The sequence below is a fragment of the Pelodiscus sinensis genome, chromosome 1 (assembly GCF_049634645.1).
Source record: "Pelodiscus sinensis isolate JC-2024 chromosome 1, ASM4963464v1, whole genome shotgun sequence".
In the NCBI taxonomy this organism is placed as follows: Eukaryota; Metazoa; Chordata; order Testudines; family Trionychidae; genus Pelodiscus; species Pelodiscus sinensis.
In genome coordinates, this window is record NC_134711.1 from 210,833,660 (window position 1) to 210,853,829 (window position 20,170).

General features: G+C 43.4%; 2 protein-coding genes across 9 annotated transcripts in view; one reads left to right on the forward strand and one right to left on the reverse strand.

Moving 5' to 3' along the window:
- SYAP1 (synapse associated protein 1) overlaps positions 1–11,995 on the reverse strand; it is a 31,601-nt gene extending 19,606 nt beyond the window's left edge. The window contains exons 1-2 of the mRNA XM_075914210.1: positions 11,656–11,995; positions 6,874–6,992 (exon numbers count right to left, since the gene is read on the reverse strand). Coding sequence (XP_075770325.1) covers positions 6,874–6,992; positions 11,656–11,854 — 318 coding nt within the window. The 5' untranslated portion in view covers positions 11,855–11,995. The remainder of the gene's footprint in view (positions 1–6,873; positions 6,993–11,655) is intronic.
- Positions 11,996–12,001: 6 nt separating this feature from the next.
- CTPS2 (CTP synthase 2) overlaps positions 12,002–20,170 on the forward strand; it is a 178,979-nt gene continuing 170,810 nt past the window's right edge. For 2 of the 8 annotated variants that reach the window (XM_075914146.1, XM_075914186.1), the window contains exons 1-3: positions 13,539–13,777; positions 17,512–17,696; positions 18,302–18,340. The gene's annotated coding sequence lies outside the window, so the exon portion shown is untranslated. Of the gene's footprint in view, positions 12,091–13,458; positions 13,480–13,538; positions 13,778–17,511; positions 17,697–18,301; positions 18,341–20,170 lie in introns of those variants that run through there. The other 6 variants (XM_075914154.1, XM_075914179.1, XM_075914163.1 and 3 more) reach the window with 5 other exon arrangements.

Genomic DNA, 20,170 nt, shown 5'->3' on the forward strand with positions numbered 1-20,170 from the left:
CATGTGTAGGTCAATGGTATCTACAGACAGAATTTGCCATATAAGTTATTATGGCAAGTTTCACTTTATCAGTAGATTCTGGAAGAAAAAAGCATAACCATCTCTAACTCCATATAAGATGAGACACAAGGAGCTTTGAATTAGGGACGTTAAAATGCAATTAATTATGTAGTCATGTAACAGCTGAAAATTTCAGCAGTTACACGTTGACACATGTGCGAAGAGTGGGGGAGGACTGGCTCTCACTAGTCCCCCCACTGCTACCTCTGATACAAAGGCAGAAGAACAGGGAAGGAAGAGCTGTGTGTAACTGTGCACGTTAATGATAAGCACAGGCTCATCAATTAACCGTGTAAACTGTTACACTTCCATATTCCTAGCTTGAATTAAAAAGAAGTCATGGTTTGTTATACAATGATCTATACAATCTACAAAATTCTGATTCTTCCTTCTCAGCAACATTTAAAAGGCAGGTTGGACACTTGTGTTCCCTATTCCCAGTTAATCAAGTTCAAGGTTAGAGTCAGATCCCCTGGCCAGCAACTCAGGTAATTTCTCCAAAAGGCCTCCATGTCTCAAAACACTCCAATCTTGACCCTAGAGCGAATCTCACTGATTGTTTAAATTAAAGAACCAAATACCTTTACTTATTTTTCCTTTAAATCTGAATGCAAAGAGGTATATGGAGTAGAAAAGGTTCTCAAACACAGAAGTATAATTTCACTTTTATTAGCAGAAAAGAGAACAGGGAATTTCACTCTTTAATCATAAAATTTTCAAGTGGGGCAAGAAAGAAATCTAAGATTTTAAAGTGGTAATATTGTTTCTTCAATGTTATTGTTACCAAAAAGCCCACCATTAATTACACTGCTTCTTGTCTCTGTCTCTCCCCCACCAATGAAGTAATTCACTGTTGTGTTTTTCAGGCTCTCCTCTCTTCATTTGTATTTTAAATGTTTTTTTCCTCCTCTTCCCCCACCATGCCTTTACATCTGCTAGAATCTATGCTTTTATTTAGAGGGTTACACAAGTTTTCTGTATCTCTTACTCTCCCTTATCTAGTCCCTGCACTATATCACTTCTGGGCTAGAGTTGGATGCTGCTCTGTTAGTGAATCCAACAGAGAAGTGAGACACCAGGCAACAAAACAACATTTTCTGCCAACCCAAAACATTACACAGACCAAAATATGCACTGCTTTGAATCATCCAGAGCACAACTTTCTTTCTTTGGCTAGTCTCTCCATTTTCCAATTTGAATGCATCTTTCCCTTTTCTAACATCTCACTCCCCCATCCCATACATGTCTATGCCATTCTTACATCTAATGCCTTCCAGATGGTACTTCCAAATACAATACACGTTTTTATTTTTTATTTGACAAAGTTTTATGACTAAGCTCATGCACAGTAAATCATGTCCCAGAGAGTTCTCATGACATACTCAAGACCAAGCTTAACTGTTGCCTTTGCATGGATTCTACAGATAGTTACTGAAAATTCCTTCCACATGAAAGATTCAAACTATAGTATATTCACAAAATAAGTGAATCGGTATATCCTGAATCATAGCGACAACATACTTTTGTAAGGACAGACAAGCTCACAAAGAAGATACCAGCAGACTACAATTAAAATAAAAACATTATTTCCAAAAATAATTATGAATATTGTATAAGAACACAAACAAGTTTACCCAGAAAATGGTAGTATTCTCACTTATGCTAGAACAGTGGGTCTCAAACTGTGGGTTGGGACCCCAAAATGGCTCTCAACATCATTTCAATGGGGTTGCCAGGGCTGACTCAGGCTTGCTGGAGCCCTTGGTTGAAGTTCAAGCCCCACTGCCAGAGTTTCCAATGTTGACTGGATGCATTCCTGGACATTTCATCACATGAAAAATCTTTAATTAAAGATTAATCTTTAATTCCTAGAGATTCCAAGCCAATCCTGGATGATTAGCAACCCTACCCATCTGCCCAGGGCCACAGCAGAAGCCCTGGGTGGTTGGGCTCAGGCTACAGGGCCCCTGCCGGGGGGTTGAAACCCTTAGGCTGTGTCTACATTGGCATGATTTTACGCAAAAGCATGCTGCCTGTCTACACTGGCGGAGAGTTCTTGCGCTAGAACACTGACATTCTAATGTTGGAAATCAGTGCTTCTTGTGCAAGAACTATGATGCTCCTGCTCAGGAATAAGCCCTCTTGCGCAATCGTTTTTGCGCAAGATGCCAGTGTGGACAGGCAACATGAATTTCTTGCACAAGAAAGTCCGATGGCTAAAATGGCCATCAGAGCTTTCTTGCGCAAGTGAGCTTCTACACTGGCACGGATTCTTTTGCGCAAAAGCACATCTCTTGCGCAAAAGCACATTCCAGTGTAGATGCTCTCTTGTGCAGATACTTTAATGCAAAAACTCTTGTGTTAAAAGTATTTGCGCAAAATCTTAGCCTTAGGCTTTGGTCCCCCTCCACCTGGAGTGGAGGGGCTTAGGTGGGCTCGGATTTTGGTCACCCATCTTGGGCTCATGTTGTAATTTTTGTTGTCAGAGGTCGGAGTTCAGTGAAGTTTGAAAATCCTTGTGCTAGAACAATTTGTTACCCAAATGGAATGACAGAAGCATTGCAATAAGTAAGAGACATTTGAAGCCTGTAGTTATCATGACCTAAAGACAAGATATAAATATAAAAAACATGCTATATGCATAGCAAAATCATAAAAGGTAATATAAAGAAAAACTAATTTTAAATTACAGAATAACCCTTGCACCGAAAGACCAGAGGATAATTTAAAAGAAATTCCTACTGCATACAAATATCAGAAAACAGACACAGATATTCATGCCACCTGAGGTTTATGATCACAGACCAAACCAGATAACAGACAATGGTATATATTTTCATTGTTTCCTTGCATTGTTTTATGCACCCTTTTACATACCTGTCCCAGTATTACTGTTACTACAAAGACTTCATCTCATATCTCCCTATATGCAACCATTCACAAAACTCAATCTTACTTATCCTTTCCTCCCATAGCTTGAAAAGTTTACCAGATGAATATTATAGGCAGGCTGGTACCATAGCCAGTTGTTAAGACTGCCCAACAATGTTTTAAGTTGCTTATAATGTTGCCAAAATTTAATCTAGGATATAATTTCCATACTAGTGTCTATCCCAAATTCAATTATTTTTTTAAAATGTCAACCAATACGTTCCAGCCATTTTCAATAATGAGGCTAAGGAAAAATACATTGTTGTGCCCTTGTTAAAAACTCTGACAACCTTTTCTTTGAAAAGTTCTAGGGCAATGATCGGAAACATGTAGCTTGCGGCCCACACAGAGTTTGTCAGGGTAAAGTGCTGGCAGGCCATCAGAACCATTTTCCATGGTTCACTATTCCCAGCCAACAGAAGCTGCAGGAAATGGTGTGGGCTGCCAGGACTTGCTGACTACCACTTCCTGCAGCTCCCAATGACTGGACAGTGACTGTGGACAATGGGAATTGTTGGCAGCAGTTCCTGAGGATGCAAGATAAACAACTTGTCTGGTGGCCCATCAGCAGCTTACCCTGATGAACTGTGTATGGCCCACTGTTCTAAGGTCTGAATGCTTTGGAGCAGGAACTTCAAACGTGGGTGGGGGAGGAGGTGAACTTTGTGTCAAGGATGTGTCTTTTGCCATCCACATGAACATTTGTTTAGATATGGCCAAGTTATAAAACTTTGGAAAAAAAATCTTAGTTTGAATATGCTCAGAAGAGATTTAGATTTTAATTATCCAAAGATTCTATCTGCACTAAACTGGACAATGCCAAGTTCAAATACCTGAACCAAAACCAGGAAGTCTGTTTGCCCTGTGCTCTCAAAGTTGCTCACACACACATGACCCAGGCAGTGAAGAGGAAGCAGCCCGATTCAAATGCAGAGGGTACAAGAGCCAAGGATGCAGGGAAGGCAAAGAGGACAGATTGGGACAAGGAATCTGGGGAAAGAGGGAGAGGGGAGGAGGAGAGAGGGAGAGAAGAGATAGAAACTGAGACTGGGAGTTAAGGATGTGGTGGGGGGAGGGGGTAAGAGAGAGTAGGGCTGAGGGAAGAAAAGATGGGAGAAAACTGCTCTAATGCAAAGCTGGGATGCAAGTGGAGAACTGGAACTGGCTGGGTAAAGATAGGTACAAGAAACTGACACTTAGACTGGATGAGAAACCCAGGGAAGGAGATTGGAATTGGGAGACAACAAGAGAGTGGGGAAGGGGAGAAATATTGGATGATGTGCTGGTAGGACTGTTTGGGCTAAGAATCTGAAGACAAGGATCCAGAAGAGTATGGGGGTAAGACTAGGACTTGTGGGACAAGAAGATTGGGATGAGAAGCCTGAGAACTAGAGACTGGGATTGGTTCTATGGGACAGGGATGAAAAGTAGGGATGTTAGATGTTGTGTAATTGAATGGCTGTGTAACCACATAAAATCTTAGCGGTTACACAACTATCCAATAGTCCCCGGTGGCAGGGCCGGCGGCTAGTGTGCTCCTGGCCCCACTTCTGAGGAGCCCCCTGCCACTCCATGCCGCTGCCTCTGTTTAAAGTCCAGCTCCCTGCCACTCTGGGCTGCTGCTTCTGATAAAGAGGTAGCAGCAGAGGGTAGCAGCAGCCCCTGTCTGTGTAGTGTTCCAAGCTCCCCGCAGACAGAGGCTGCTGCTGTGGAGCAGCTTCTGTCCGCAGGGAGCTGGGATCCCCCGACAGACAAGGGCTGCTGCCATGGAGCAGCCTTTGTCCATGGCAAGCCCAGGCTTGCCATGGATAGAGGCTGCTCTGTGGGATGTGGACTGGCCTCAGTCTGAGGGGAGCTTTGGGACCCTCCCTAGACAGAGGATGCTTTGCAGAAGTCTGCTCGGCTCACCCCCCATGCTGCCACCTCTGATAGAGGCAGCAGCAAGGTGGCATCACACAGCAGGTGCTGGGGGGAACTGGCTTTTAAGCTGGCTCCCCCCAACACTGACTCCTCCTTCCCCCACTCCCGCTGTCTCTGTAGGAGGCAACAAATGTGGGGCAGACGGGTCCTCGGAGCTGGCACATGTGAAGAGCTGGGTTGAAAGTCAGCTCCCAGTGTGTATTGGTTCCAGTCTATCTCCCTCATCCTCCACACTGCTGCCTCTCTATCAGAAACAGCACCGTGGGGGTAGCAAGAGAAGGTGGATCCAGTGCTTGTGGGGAGCCAGCTTTTAAGCCTGGGGGAATGCGTGTAGTTGACAAGATTAACTGACAAGTCTAGGCTTATTGGTTAATCATGTAGTCGTATACATGATGACATCTCTAAATGAAATGTCAATGGCTAGAAAAAGGTCAGGACTGGAACATGGGCTGGAAGCGATAGGACAGAGGTCAGGGCTGGCGGAATGGGAAAAAGATTCTATGCCTCCTGCACTTAGAACGCATCCCAAGATTTATTCTCACCATTCCCTCTGAAGTCAGCACATATCTGTAAAACCCACTAGAAAAGTCTCTTATTCCATCACACTGTAATGCACAGAGGACACCACTTACTATTGCTATCAGTTACTTTGTTAGCTCACACAGAAAAGGTTCACGTGGTGAATCTTGAGCAGGGATGGGTAAAGAGGCCTCCGTGGACCGTATCCAGTCCGCCAAGTGAGTTGATCTCACCTGTGACTGCTCTGTCGCACCCTCACCCTCAGGTCAATTAGGACTTGGGAACGAGGGAGTGTGCGAAGTCTCCTCCCCCCGCCAGCTCACAAAGAAAAGGTTCAGTAACAAAGTAACAATCAGGGTCTGGGAGCAAGGGAGCATGCAAAGTCTCTCACTATCTACCCCAGCCTGCCAGGAGGGAACCGCGTGCCCCTGCCAGAGCGTGGTGGGACATAAGAGACTTTGTACGCTCTCCTGCCCTCAGGCCTGATTGGCATGGGGGCGGAGAAGCGTGTGAAGTTTCCTCCTCTGGGCAGGGGTGCATGGCACCAGAGGGAACTGCACGTTCCTGGCGGGGTTAGGAGGGAGTGCCAGAGATTATGTTTGCTCCTCCACCCCCAGGGCTTTCCCAGGGGCTGGGAAGGGCCTCCTAAATTAAGGGGCAAGCAAACTAGCTTCCTTTCTTTCCTAATCTTAACTGAAGGAAGGGGCAGGGCCAAGAGACTTCAAGTGCTCCCCTCCCACAGACCCTGATTGGCTTGGGGGTGGGGGAGTGCATGAAGTCTTTATCCTCCTTCTGCCCAATACCCCACCCATTCCAGGGCAGCATGCAACCACTTCAGAACTCGCAAAGTGGCCCCTTTTGAAAAATTATTGCCCACCCCTGATCTAGAGGTTCCAACTCTGCTGGTGACCAATATAGATGGCAATATGATGCCACAGGGTGGAATTTATTTTTCAGTTTGCTTTTTCAAAAATAATAATACATTAAAAAATTGTGCATCTAACAGCTTATTTTTAAAAGAATATTAAGGTTCAGAACTTAGGAGTTCAGAAATGCCAGAATAAAAGTGGCTTTTGTGCAGTAAATAAGGCTTAGTGCCACACACTGAATTCTGAGGAGAAAACAAGAGATTGAGTCGCTGCTTATTAAGTAAGCACTTTCCAATAATGTCTGTAACAGTTTTTTTTGTAATATGTATATAAAATAATTTTCCTTGAAATGCCCATTCTGCAGAAACACATCCGTCAAATATTGAAACAATATCTGATTTATGTATTCATTCAACCTAAAAATATGCAATTATAAAAACAGTTTTGGGGAGGGTTGTTTACGGCAGATCATTGTACAGGCCAGACTCTCTATACAAATGCTGATGAATAAAATTTGAAATAAAACAGATAATAGGAATACATAACAGATCAGTTTCACAGAATATAGAAATACCTTATCAATGATAGTATCAATTTTGCCTTCTTCTACAGACTTCTTTATAGTTTGTGCAGTTTCGGCAACCGATTCAGATATCTTTTTTGTAGCAGCAGTTGCAAAATTGAAGAGATAACCTTTCACAAATGAAAAGAGATTAGAGATTTAAATATTTCTTCATATCCAATTTTTCAGTTATGTTTTCTTTTCTCATTATACATTTTTAGACACCCTGTCTGAAAGTCTTACTTTTAACAAAAGCTCTAAAACAGAATTATGTAAACTGGCTTCTTACTACTCTAGAGGGCGTCTTCGTAGGTGAACCATCCATTTCTATCCTTTTTAAACATTTTTGTCACTATGGGGTAGAACTGTTTAGCTAAAACTTTTTTTTAAACAGATAAGCTATTATACTTTTAAAGCTCCTTTCCATTTATGATACATTGACTTATGAAGAAGCTTACCAAGATTCAGCTGAACTTTGACAAGAGAATTAAAAAACAGTACAATTCCACACTTTTTGAATCAGCAAAATAATTCACAGCATTTCATGAGATGGATACAATGAATACCTGATCAAATAATGAGTACAACATTAAATATCTTTTTAGAAGCTGAATAAAAGTCTGCCTTATTAATTTTTCTGTTTTCCACTTCGCAAACAGTATTTCTTGTGTTTCTAAAAGACTTTAAGCTAACATGACTCCAATCTTTACTTTTCTGAATAGATCAGAATAAGATATTACCTGAAGAGCACAACAGAGTGCTAATGAAACTATTGCTAAATCATATTTTTTACTTTAGGATGGTACTGGAAGGGACAAAGGAGACAAAAAGAGGACTATATGGCTAAACAGTGGCCCTATATTTTTTGCTTTTAAACTTGATAGTGAGGATACAGTGCTTGGAAGGCTAAGAATTAAATGTAAGCCACTAGCCTTAAAATGTGTGACTAACAGTATCTTATTATTGAGGTACTTTGAAATGGCATGGGATTGGTTTCTTCTTTCAGATGTTATGCTTATGGTGCCATGTGAATATCTAGAATGCATTCTAGACAATAATTTAGCAGGTGTAAAGTTTTCTCCAATCTTACTTGTGATTCAATAGATCTGATAACAATAAATTGGTACAATTTAACACTATAATCATATGATGATTGTAGGCAGAAGCAATTTTAGATCTAAATTAAATGGCACATATCAAAAGAGGAATAATTGAGAGTGTGATTTAGAATCCAAGGGACATCACAGGGTAGGAATGAAATATTTTAATCATTCTAGGAAGGTCAAGATAAAAATTCAAAAACTGCTGACTTTCAGAAACAACTGGCACTTCAGGTATTACTAACTCTTTCTGTCAAAAATAATACCAAAACTTTCTTTCCTTTCTAGAACTTCAGGTCCACAAGACCATCTAAATTTCAGGAATATCAACTTAATTCTTTAAAAAAAAACCACACACACACAAAACTGTTACCCTCATTATTATATGCAAAATAGTTGTCTGTTTTGTTTACCCTGACACAAAGAGTTAAGAACAGCAAACAACAACAACAACAACAAAAAAAGAGAGCTAGAATCTGAACCAGATAATATTGACTATTCCAGCTGACTACATTAACTCCACCACACAAAAAATGTTTGGCTCCAACACACACAAAATGCTTAAAGTTTTTAGGAATACTGTCAAACGGATCCCTGACCTTGTTGACGAAAATCACCAAAGAATAATGTCTGCTACTAATTGACATCATCATCTCCTGAGAAATGACACTTATGCTCATGAAAAATCAATAGTCCATCTAATCTTCAAAAAGCCCTACCTACCCCATGAAGATGATCTTTCCAATCATATTCCTATATCTAACCTCCATTCCTAAGAAAAGCTATTTAAAAAGCAATGACAATAAAACTTCAACATATGGTATCTGACAGCACCTTGCGTGCTTTATAATTAGGATTCAAACTGTGATGTGCATCAGAACTATGAGACTTTCCTTGTGACAATGCATGAAAAATAACCTAATGTGACAGTTTTTAATCATGTCATTTATGTACCCCAGGAAGGATGATTAGATATCATGGTATCAATGCAGTATAAGAACCTACTTATATAGCAATCATATTTGTCCTATTTAACATTCCTGAACTGCTATACAGGTTACAAAATAAGTCTATCAAAATGTACTACTGTTCCACTTTTATGAGTGGACATGTCTGGAGTAGACAGCATAGCATTACAAATACATGTATACCTCCCAAAGAACCCAGAAAAGGTTAATGTGCAAATATGTTTCCTGAAAACCTTCACTTGTTGAGTGGCTCTCTATTGTTTTCTTTAGTATCTACATTAGACAGCTCAGAGGGGTAATGAGACACTACAGAGTTCACTGGTAACAATGTACTGACAACACACAGCAGTACATCTCATATGAACAGAAGAACGGCCATACTGGGTCAGACCATTGGTCCATCTGGCCCAGAGATTCTCAACTTCATTTGAGAAGTTTGAGAAGCTGGATCACTATCCTCCCCTTTTCATCAAAGATTCTTGACCCTTCAATTGTTAAAATTGGATAAAGCCTCAGGCTTTTGATAATGGCTTAGAAAAAGACATAGAATCAATGGATGCATAGGAAATACACGGCTCTTACGATGTTGTGTGCAATCAGAACACACCTCACTCCTTGTGTCCTTGCTTTAAGCATGTGTCATTTCTGTAATACCATTAGGAAAAAAACTATGCAGACAAAAACCAGCAGAATCTGGCAACCCTGTGTATAAGCAATGGTAAACAAATGTCTCGTAGACCACACATAGAACTCCAATGGGCTGCATGTGGCCCTCAAGCCAGAGGTTGCCCACCATTGACAGACAACCTCTGTCTGAGGGAAACACCTTATTTATTATTTGTAACAAAACTCACTGTAACTGAAAAGATTACAGAAAATACTGTTAAAATATTTTCAGTTTGTTTTTACTGTGGAGAGCAAATTTATATAGTAAATCTTTCAGAACAACAGTGGAAATAGACACATTTGAAAAGTAGGGAAATGTGCCACTAGAATTTTGGGGTTAGGCTTGCATCCAAAACTACATTTAAAAAATTGTGTCAAAATTTCAAATTTGATGGTGCCCCTTGAACAGTGCACAGCAACATCACAGAACTGTTAAGAACACATGCTTCACATATATTCTATTCTCTAGTTTTTATAACTAAGTTATCAACATAAAAAAATACGGAAACTTGTAATTAAAACTATAGAAAGGAACTTCATGTTCAGCTTCCAACTTTATTTGCATGGGCATCTTTTGAAAGTTCCATGTAGGTTGAATGAAATAAAGGAGAGGCCCAAGTTTGTGAAATACCACATGTTAGCTGATACATATCATAAACTTATGCCAGAATTACACCACAGAATGTAATACATACATAATTTGCAAAGCCTAGGCAAGTGAAATAAATTATTGGAGTCTTGAAAGCTGAAGAGCCCTGGACCTTGTCTTCACTTGTGTAGGTGGGAGAGGGGAGGAGAGGTTTTAAATTAAGTCAGCTAACATTACTTGAAATACCAGTTGGCAGTTAGCATAGACTGTGCAGCACCTTTAATATTGTTTCCTGCTGATATTATAAACCACACTCCTGAACTAAGTGCAGATATTTTACTAATAACTGTTTCATTTAAGGCAGTGAGGTTTAACTTAATTATATTGGTAAAATCTGAAGCATCTGTACTAGTAAACAGGTGACTTTGCAGTATAGCTTATTCTGCTTTCTTAATGGTAAGTTACCCAAGTAAAAGGGAATTTTATATCTGTATTACTGTATCAACACTTCCAGGGGTTGTACCAGTTTACTTAAAGTGATATAATTTTTGTGTACAGATAAACTCAGAGACAGTGATCTGACCTTATTTCTTTATTAAGATATTTACTATTTTCACAACGCTGCTGGAAGTTCTCCCAGCCCCAGACTGAAAGAGCAGCTGTATTGCTCTCTCCAAACACCTTTAAAGCGTATGTCTACACTACAGAGAAGATCGAAGCTGCCACTGTCGATCTTCCAAGGTTTAAATTAGTGAGTCTCATGAAGACATGCTAATTCGAATTTACAGGGGCTCTCCAGTCGATGTGGATAGTTCTGTTTCCACATAGAATAAGGGAAGTACAAGAGAGAGGGTTCTCCATTTGACTTCCTGAAGTGTGGACAGCACCACAAGTCGAGTTAAGATACTTCTACTTCAGCTACACAATTAATGTAGCTGAAGTTGTATATCTTAATTTGATATTATCCCATAATGAGGCATACCCCAAAAGCTTTAACTTGTGCTAGGAAGCTACTCTGGGTGACTCAGGGTGTAAAGGCAGCAGGGCAACTTCCACGGGATGAGTATTCAACAATGTGTCATGGTTGGCTGGGGGTGTGTCAGGGAGAGATGAGATCAATGCGGGCGAAATGGATCAGCATCGGAGGGGAAGTTCGTTGTCCGAACTGAAGGAGCCGGTCGGTATCAGTATGTGCGTGTGTGTGTGATTATGGAGGAAAACAGCGGTGGAGCCTGTCAGTGCGGGGGGCCTCAACTCAGGGATGTCAGTGGGCGGGAAGGGGCGCAGCGCGTTCAGGGGATGAGGCTGGCATGTGCGCAGCGGGGTGGGGGCGAGCACCAATTTAGGGGCAAGAGGGGACGAGAGGGCTTGGGGGGGTGGTGGCTGCCGCGCCGGGAAGTCCCTACAGAGCAGCGGCCCCGCAGCCGGGGAAGAGGCGGTTCCCGCTGCCGGCCTTGGGTAGGACACTCACTGCCGAATCCCTTGGCCTGGCTTAGGAGCGGGTCCTGATCCACCTGCAGCTCCACCTGTTCCTGGCTCCGCACGGCCGGGTCCTCGTCGGCGTCTCCGGCTTCGCTCCGCTCCTCGGGGCTGCTGCTCTCAACGGGCGGCGGCTTCTCCTCCTCGCCCGCCCGCTCCAGCCCGAACCAGGTGCCCAGTCCCCGCAGCATCCCGCAGGAGGTGGCCTTGGCCACTCGCGGTGCCGGTTACCGGCCTCCACAGCCGTGCCCAACGGCTCTAACCGAAGCGGCCAGGAGTGACAACAACAGTGTATCCGGAAACCAGCGGCTTCCGTGTCGGGTTACGTCACTTCCGTGGGTCACCAGAAACAGAGAGAGAGAGACACTCTATACCCCCTCTCGCTTTCTTCCACGGGGAGGAGACAGGAAGAGGCGGGGCAGACCGAGTGAGTGAGGGCAGCTTCAGATGAGGGGGCGGCAAAAGAAGGGGGCGCAAGTGGGGGGATTTGGGATACAGGAGTTTCCTGCTCTCCCCAGAGTTTTTCCTTGTGGGATTGTTCATTAAAGCCTGGCAAGTGCATGTGCAAATATTGCAGCCTCGCTGTTTCTGGAAGGCAGGGATGGAAGGGGGGGGGCGGGGGGAAATCCACCATGACAGAGAACTGAGAAGTAAACATAAAGGGCAGAGGTAGTAACAGAATCATATCCCTACCTGATACAGGAGAATGTTTAAAATTCATAAAAAGCATCGATTGCGGGGGTGGGGAACCTTTTTTAGGTCTGGGCAACTGATCCACAGAAAAATCAGTTAGGCGCTGCACACAAGTGAGAAACAAAATCACCCACCCCTCCCCAGCATGGGCTCTCCAATGCTGGAGGGAGCCCCAAGCCTCAGGAGCAGGAGCCAGGCAAGAGAGCAGCTGCATCCAGCCCCCAGGGCCTTAAATTCCCCACTTCGCATCTGTGATATATATAAAATAACATTAACAAAAATAAACTAATTCCTGAACAATCCACAGAACTGGAAAGAGTTTATTGTGCCCTGTCTTTTAGAGCTCAATTCTGCTTTGTGCTTGGAGTAGGGATGTAAATGGTTATTTCCTATTTTATTTCCTGTTTTCCAGTACCTCAAACCAGGAACAGTTGCATCATGTGTCTACTAATGCTTAAAGACTTTGCAACCTTATTAGATTTAAATTTCATTCCTTTTCAAAATGAGATTCTGATCAATGAAATCAATAGGACACTGCAAAGATGCAATGGTTCAACTACATGAATTTAGCTGTATGATCAGGGCTTACATACCAATGCAGGGAGTTGTGACTAACATCTGTGTGCTAACATCATCTACCTCCATTGTCTGTATCCTTCACATTCTTTAGCAGAAATTCCCAAGGGATTGGAAAATGGAGAAAACATAGGATTTATTAGTAATTTAAATATTATGGAAACTTTTGAAAACACTAGCAATGTTATGGTAAAAACAGTGGGCTTTTAGAGCTACAGATGGTGAGATTTTCAAAGTCAACATTTTAAAAAAGTATAGCTAGTGGCCTTGTCACAGAAAATGCTCATATTAAAATGCATCTATTATTATCATCATCATCAGCAGTTTAATGTGGAAAAAGTGCCCCAGGTCCCAGGAACAATTTTTCTAGTGGGGGTGCTGAGAACCACTGAGCCAAACTGTAAATCCTGTATATAATGGAAACTACTTTAAGCCAGGGGGTGTTGCAACCGGCAAACCTCCCACCCCCTAACTCCTAGATCCAGCAACCTATGCCTAAACCTGTATGGGGCGATGGAGATAAATGTCTATGCACCAAGCGTCGCAGGTTGGTATCTGCAGATCAAGTAAAAATATCTGAGCAAAAATGCCTGCGAGGCAGAGCGGGTGCGTGTGTGCGAAGGGCACCGTTTGCAGCGAGTATTCACCAGCAACCGTCTGGCGGACAGACCCTTCTCCTTCCCCAGCGAGCCCTCCTCCCTCCTCCGACCTAGGGGCCTGCTTGGGGTAGGGTTCAGCTCTGGCTGCGTCGCGGGTTCCCTCTGGCGGCTGCCCGGAGACTCCCTCCCGCCTGCGGCTGGGGAAGAAGAACCTGCAACAGCCGCTGATACGCAGCCCGCGCTCAGGTAACTCTGCCTCCGCCTGCGCGGCCTCCGGGGACCGGCTGCGGCAAAGGCTCCCCGGGCCGGGCGGAGTCCCCCGGGGGCGCTGCTGCTTTCAGGCGCCCTGGTGCTAGAGCAGCAGCAGCAGCAGCGGCGGGTTTGGGCTCCTTCCTCTCGCCGCTGGCGGGGCGGGGGGTCTGTCACCGCGCTCGGGCTCGCCCAGGGGCGGGCTGAAGTCCCGAGGGCAGTGGGGTGACACGAGGGAGCCGGGGTGTTCGCTCCTGCCCCTTCAGCCGGGCAGCATCGGCCGTGTTGTTTGTCTGCACGTGAATCGCCAGGGCCGTCTACTGAGTGAGCCGTGCCAGCTCCTAGCCCCCTCCCCTGTAAACGCCCCGGCACCACGCCAGTCTTGCCAGGCACAGGAGTAAACACGGAACCCTCTGCTAGTCACCCCCCTGCCAGCCTATTGCCTGGTAGCACACTAGGGAAGTGACCCATGGCTGAAAGTTTAACTGGCAGTATGCCTAGAGGAGGAAGCTTATTCAACATCATCGTTAAACTCCTGATAGAGATCCTGTTCTGCTATTTGATAGGGTTGAAAGCCATTTGGGTCTACCTACATGAGCAAGGGAGCCCATTTCAGCACTAACTGAAGCCAGGAAATGTGTTGTGGTTAGATACTGTCAGCAACATATATTTTCCTAGAGTAGATGAGGCCTTTAGCTCCCTTACTCCTCCTTGTGCTCTTCTTAATATTTGTTCATATTTAGACATCTTGAAGTTGTACATTAGATGCAGTGAAGCTTGAGAACCCCTAAATGAGTCTTAATTTGGTGAATATTTATTTGCTTTCACATTTCCTTTGGCATTGTTATTGAGTTGAAATCTGTAAATAGCCCTCAGCAGAATAGGTCATATACTATATAAGCCACGTCCCTGACCAGAAAGGTATTTGGACCTAGATCTGATCTGTGCCCTGAGTGTCAGGAGGTACTTATAAACCCTGCACACAGAAAACTACAAGCCTCCACTTTTTGTTGTTAATAAATTTGCTAAAACTAAGGTATGAGAATGAAGTCCCATTAACAGAAATAAAGTATTGAAATACACCCAGTCATTGGGCTGGAAGCGGCACTAGCCAACCACTTTAACCATTCATTTAAAAAAAAGTTCCTGAAATCCTTTTGACACCAAACATTACTTCACAACCCCAGCAGCAGGGACTGAAGCCTGAGATTGCCCAAGCCTCACTGTAGGGTGGAGGGTGGGGGCGGAGAAGGAGGAGTGAGCCTGAGCCCACTGCTCAGGGCAAGGGGGCCAAAGCCTTTGAGCTTTGGGACTTCTGCTGTCCAAGGCTGAAGTCCTTAGGCTTTGGTTTCAGCCCTGGGCTCCAATGAGTTTAAGCCATCCCTGGTGACCCCATTCAAAGGGGGTCACAACTAGGGATGTAATAACCTATAACCAATAAACAAAAGTTTATAAGTTAATGCTATAGACTACATGCATTTCCCTCTTCCCCCTCTCCCTGCCAGTAAATTTTTTAGCAGGCTGGCTCAGTCCTGACTTGCGATCGGTCTGGGACCTACCCCTACTGCCGCTCTGCATTTAAAATGTATTAGGAGCTGGGTGGGCAGGCAGCCTAGATCATGCTGGGTCCGGGACCTATCCCAGTTTCAGCTCTGCATTTCAAGTGTATGAAGAGCCCGATGGGCAGGCAGCCCGGCTCAATTCCAACTCGTGTCGGGTCCAGGAGCTTATAGCCACCCTAAACAGGGACTGCTGCCACCCTGTGCTGTTGCCTCTTTCTCAGAAGCAGCAGCACAAGGCAACAGGCATCCAGTCCGCAAGGGGAGCTGGTTTTTAAACTGGCTCCCACCTGGCACCCTGCACTGCTGCCTCTGATACAGTGGCTGCTGGTCCCACTCCTGGGGACTATAGAATAGTCAACTAACTGATAAAATTTCATTAGGTTACTCGACTATTCAATTAACCGATATTTAACATCCCTAGTCACAATCCACTTAGGGGACCTGACCTACTGTTGAGAACCGCTGTATTAATTCATTTTCAGTAAAAAGCTGCAGGTTTGAGATACAATCCTGCAAACTCTTACTCACAAAAATAACTTGTGTTAATAGAAGCAGTTAATCCTGAGTAAAGTTAGTCACAGGTATATTTACATAATGGCAACCTACTACCTTCAGTGTTTTTTGTTTTGTTTCACTTTCCTAGCTAATTTTTGTCAAATCTTTTCTCTGTTCACCTGAGAGTCATGAGATCTTTGGAAATAAATCTTTCATTTATACAAATGAAATCATGAACCACTAAATGCTTCTAATTTGGCTTTTAAAAATGAAAGTAAAAGACTACTGCCCAGAGAGAACTGCTTAGTCATGTCAAGCATGTGAGTCAAAAGAGAAAATGAAACTGCTTGAATAGCTCCTCATAGAAGCGTGGCTGCCACTTACAAAAGCATTTGTGGCCTGTCAGGTCCCTTTAAATTTTTTCATTCTATTGTAAGGCTGTTCATGTGAACTCGTGGGTAACATGAAGTCCTACTCAAATTAATTTGAGATTTTTAATTGACTTCACTGGGAGCAAGATGAGTGTTCATGCCCCTACAAACTCTTAGGGTATGTCTACACTACCCCGCTAGTTCGAACTAGCGGGGGTAATGTAGTCATCCGCAGTTGCAAATGAAGCCCGGGTTTTGAATTTCCCGGGCTTCATTTGCACGAAGCTGGCCGGCGCCATTTTTAAATGCCGGCTAGTTCAGACCCCGTGCTGCGCGGCTACACGCGGCACGGGGTCCGAAGTAGCCGGCATTTAAAAATGGTGCCGGCCGGCTTCATGCAAATGAAGCCCGGGAAATTCAAATCCCGGGCTTCATTTGCAACTGCGGATGACTACATTACCCCCGCTAGTTCGAACTAGCGGGGTAGTGTAGACATACCCTTAGGGAGGTGAATAGTCCTGTTGAACTAAACAGGACTACTCACTTGCCTACAGTTGTTGACATTCATAAGTGTTTAACATTTCCAAAATAGTATTTTTTCTCCCAGAGAGAGCGATGAATATTGCAGCAGTTGGAGGAGGAATCAAAATGCAAATAGATGGGACCAAAATCTTAAAAATAAATAACAAATAAGAAACTCCCTCAAAGTGGTAGGAGTAGTAGGAAAATTAGTAATAATATGGATTATTTTCCCTTTCTTGTATGGGACAAAACTTGTAAATTCTGCAAGTCTTTGAACTGTAGAACCTATGAAGTTCTAAATGATTTTTCTGGATACTACTAGAGTTTGAAAAAACATACATGATTGCCAGTTGCAAGGAAGATATATTCAATAACTAGCATTAACCATTCATTTTAAATAGTTCCTAGATTCCAAAATCTTCCAAGTGAGAGCCAGTGTAATCTGTTTTCTTAAGTCGGTAGAAGGAGAACGCTAGTGCCTTTGCTCATAGCTTTCTCAAGGATCAACTGACTGATAAGACTGGGGTCTATTTTGTTGCTGCTGTCAGAAGGTGGAAAGAAGTGAAGATGAAAAGAATTTGTTTAGTTTCACCTTGTAGATGATTTGGAAAGTTATGATGAGCACAGACAATAGAGATGTTAATGGAAGGAGGAAGACCCCACACAACAAATGGATTCAAAGAAATGAGAAGGGTATTAGATATTCCTGCTCCCCCTGTGGCAGCAACCAGAAGACTGTGGAAGGTGTAGAATATCAGAGATCCTCCCCTCTTTTTTTTAGGAGCATCAGAGGCTATAGTAGAACATCAGAGTTACAAACACCAGAGTTATGAACTGACCAGTCAATCTGCATACCTCATTTGGAGTTGGAAGTATTCAGTCAGGCAGCAGCAAAGACAAAACAGAATAAATAAAAAATGAATCTACTAAAAAAAGAGGGAAAACTTAACTAAAAGACTTGACAAGGTAAGGACATTGCTTCTGTGCTTGTTTCATTTAAATTAATATGGTTAAAAACAGAATTTTTCTTCTGCATAGTAAAATTTCAAAGCTGTATTAAGTCATTGTTCATTTGTAAACTTTTGAAAGAACCAAACTAAGAGATTGGGCAAAAAATGGCAAATGAAATATAATGTTGGTAAATGTAAAGTACAGGCAGTCCCCGGGTTACGTCAGTCTGACTTAAGTTGGACTCCTAGTTACGAACGGGGGGGGGGGGGTATTTAAATCCCTGCTTCATTAGCAATTTCGATCGCCTACATTTGCATTCCTAGTTCGAACTAGGGTGCAAGTGTAGATGTACCCTAAGACTTTATCAAAGTTCAAAAAAGAGCTAGATAGATTCTTGAAGGTTAGGTCCATCAATGGCTATTAGCCAGGATGGGTAGGAATGATATCACTAGCCTCTGTTTGTCTGGAAATGGGTTACAGGGGAGGGATCACGTCATGATTACCTGTTGTATTCCCTCCCTCTGGGGCATCTGGTATTGGCCACTGTCGGCAGACAAAATACTGGGCTAGATGGACCTTTGGTCTGACCCAGTATATCCTTTCTTATGTTTTCCTTGCAGCTCACTGGTCAAGGGCGAATTTTGTGTCATCCTCTGGCAGTACGTATCAATTAATTTTTTCAAGCCCTTGTTTTAATATTGCTACAATAATGACATTTTATCTGATGGAGTGCCTTTGTAGTTTTGCGAATAAGCTCCATAACCAGGTATACATTCTACTGTATGTACTCTAAAGTATTCATAATGTTATTAGAAATCTGTATGCAAACATCCACGTAGGTTAAAGTATGTGACATTCTTTTAAAATATTTTGTGCATTTTAAAATTGCCACATACAAGGCAAATTTCAAAATTTACAAGTGTTTGTGGTCTACATAAAAGCCAGCTGTTATTATTGATATTTATTTATTTACATTGTTGCACTTTGTTGATTGGTCATCTCCAGAAGATTAGAAGAGACATTGCTTAGCAGTAAACCAACTCCCCTTATGGTGATCAGCAACAGGGGAATGATGTGTTTTGGCTAAGGGGGAACCCTGGCAGAAGTAGGAGGGATAAAGGAATGGGGGGACCTGAAAAGAGAAAATGTAATTGCAGTACATTTGTGTGTGTGTATAGTAAAATTGATTTAACTACTTTTTCAAATGAGTGCAGTTTTTGAAATTTCATACAAGTTGCTGTAATTGGATGGACTCAGAAGCCTGAACACCATTGATACCAGTGGGGCTCTGTAGGCAAGTAGGGGTCAGGCTTTGTTATTGGAACTGTTTTCAAGTTTTACACTGTTTCTTGTGAATGTAGTACTGTAGTTGTGTTCATAGCAAGTAGGGATGTTAACATGGATTTATGTGTGTAAACGTGTATCTGCTGAAATTTTCAGCCGTTACATGTTTACACACAGGGGAGGGGAGGAATGAAGGTGGGAGCTGGTGCTTGCTGAGAGCCAGCAGGCTCTCTCATAAGCACTGGCTCATGTTTCCCTCCCTCCTGCTGCCTCTGTATTATAGGCGGGGGGGGAGGGGGGGGGGAGGCAGTCGGCTTGGCGGGAGCCCGTACGCACAGGGAGCCGGCTTCTAAGCTGGCTCTCCGTGTGTACTGGCTCCTGCCTGCTTGTCTGCCCGCCCTCCCCTGCACAGCTGCTTCTCTATGAGAGGCAGCAGTATGGAGATGTGTGTGGGGAGGCGGGGGGAGGGCGAGGTGGCTTCATGAGAACCAGTGCTCGGGGAGGAGCAGACTTTTAAACTGGCTCCCCATGAGCACTGGCTTCCCCCCCACTGCCTCTGTGGGAGTCACGGGGGAGGTAACCATCGGGTAACCATTTTCTCTTATGGCCCTGCTATAAGTCACCCCAGTATACATCCATTCCACACTAAAGTCATTGATGCTGGTAGGAACTGATGCGTTATAGGTCCTCCCATTCCCTGCTTTTAAGTCGTACAACCCCCTCTCCCAATTTGCACAAATGGAAGTCAGCCTTGGGAAAAAAATTCCCCACTTAAAGTTGTGCTATAAGTCCAAGTTTTTTGGAACGTATCTTGGACTTATAGCAAAGACAGCCTGTACATAGTCACATCCCCATTAGCAAGTGAGATTGCCACTAAAAATGGGGATTTTTAAAAATGCAAATTGTTCAGAACCAGAAAATTACTATCGCATCATGACTTCCCTTCAGGGTGGATTGATGTAAATCAAGGCAATTTATTAGGGACGTTGAATTTAGATTAATTAACTAATTGAATAGTCAATGGGATTTCTATTGACTATTCGATTAGTTTACAAGGGCACCCCTGCCTTTGAACTGTAGCAAGAGCTTTCCAGACTCCTGTTGCAGTTGAAAAGTGGAAGTCCTGCAGAGAGCAGGAGACCAGTGGGGGACTCTCCTGCTGGCCCTGAGCTCCCTGCAGTGCCTCAGCCTTTGAAATGTACAAG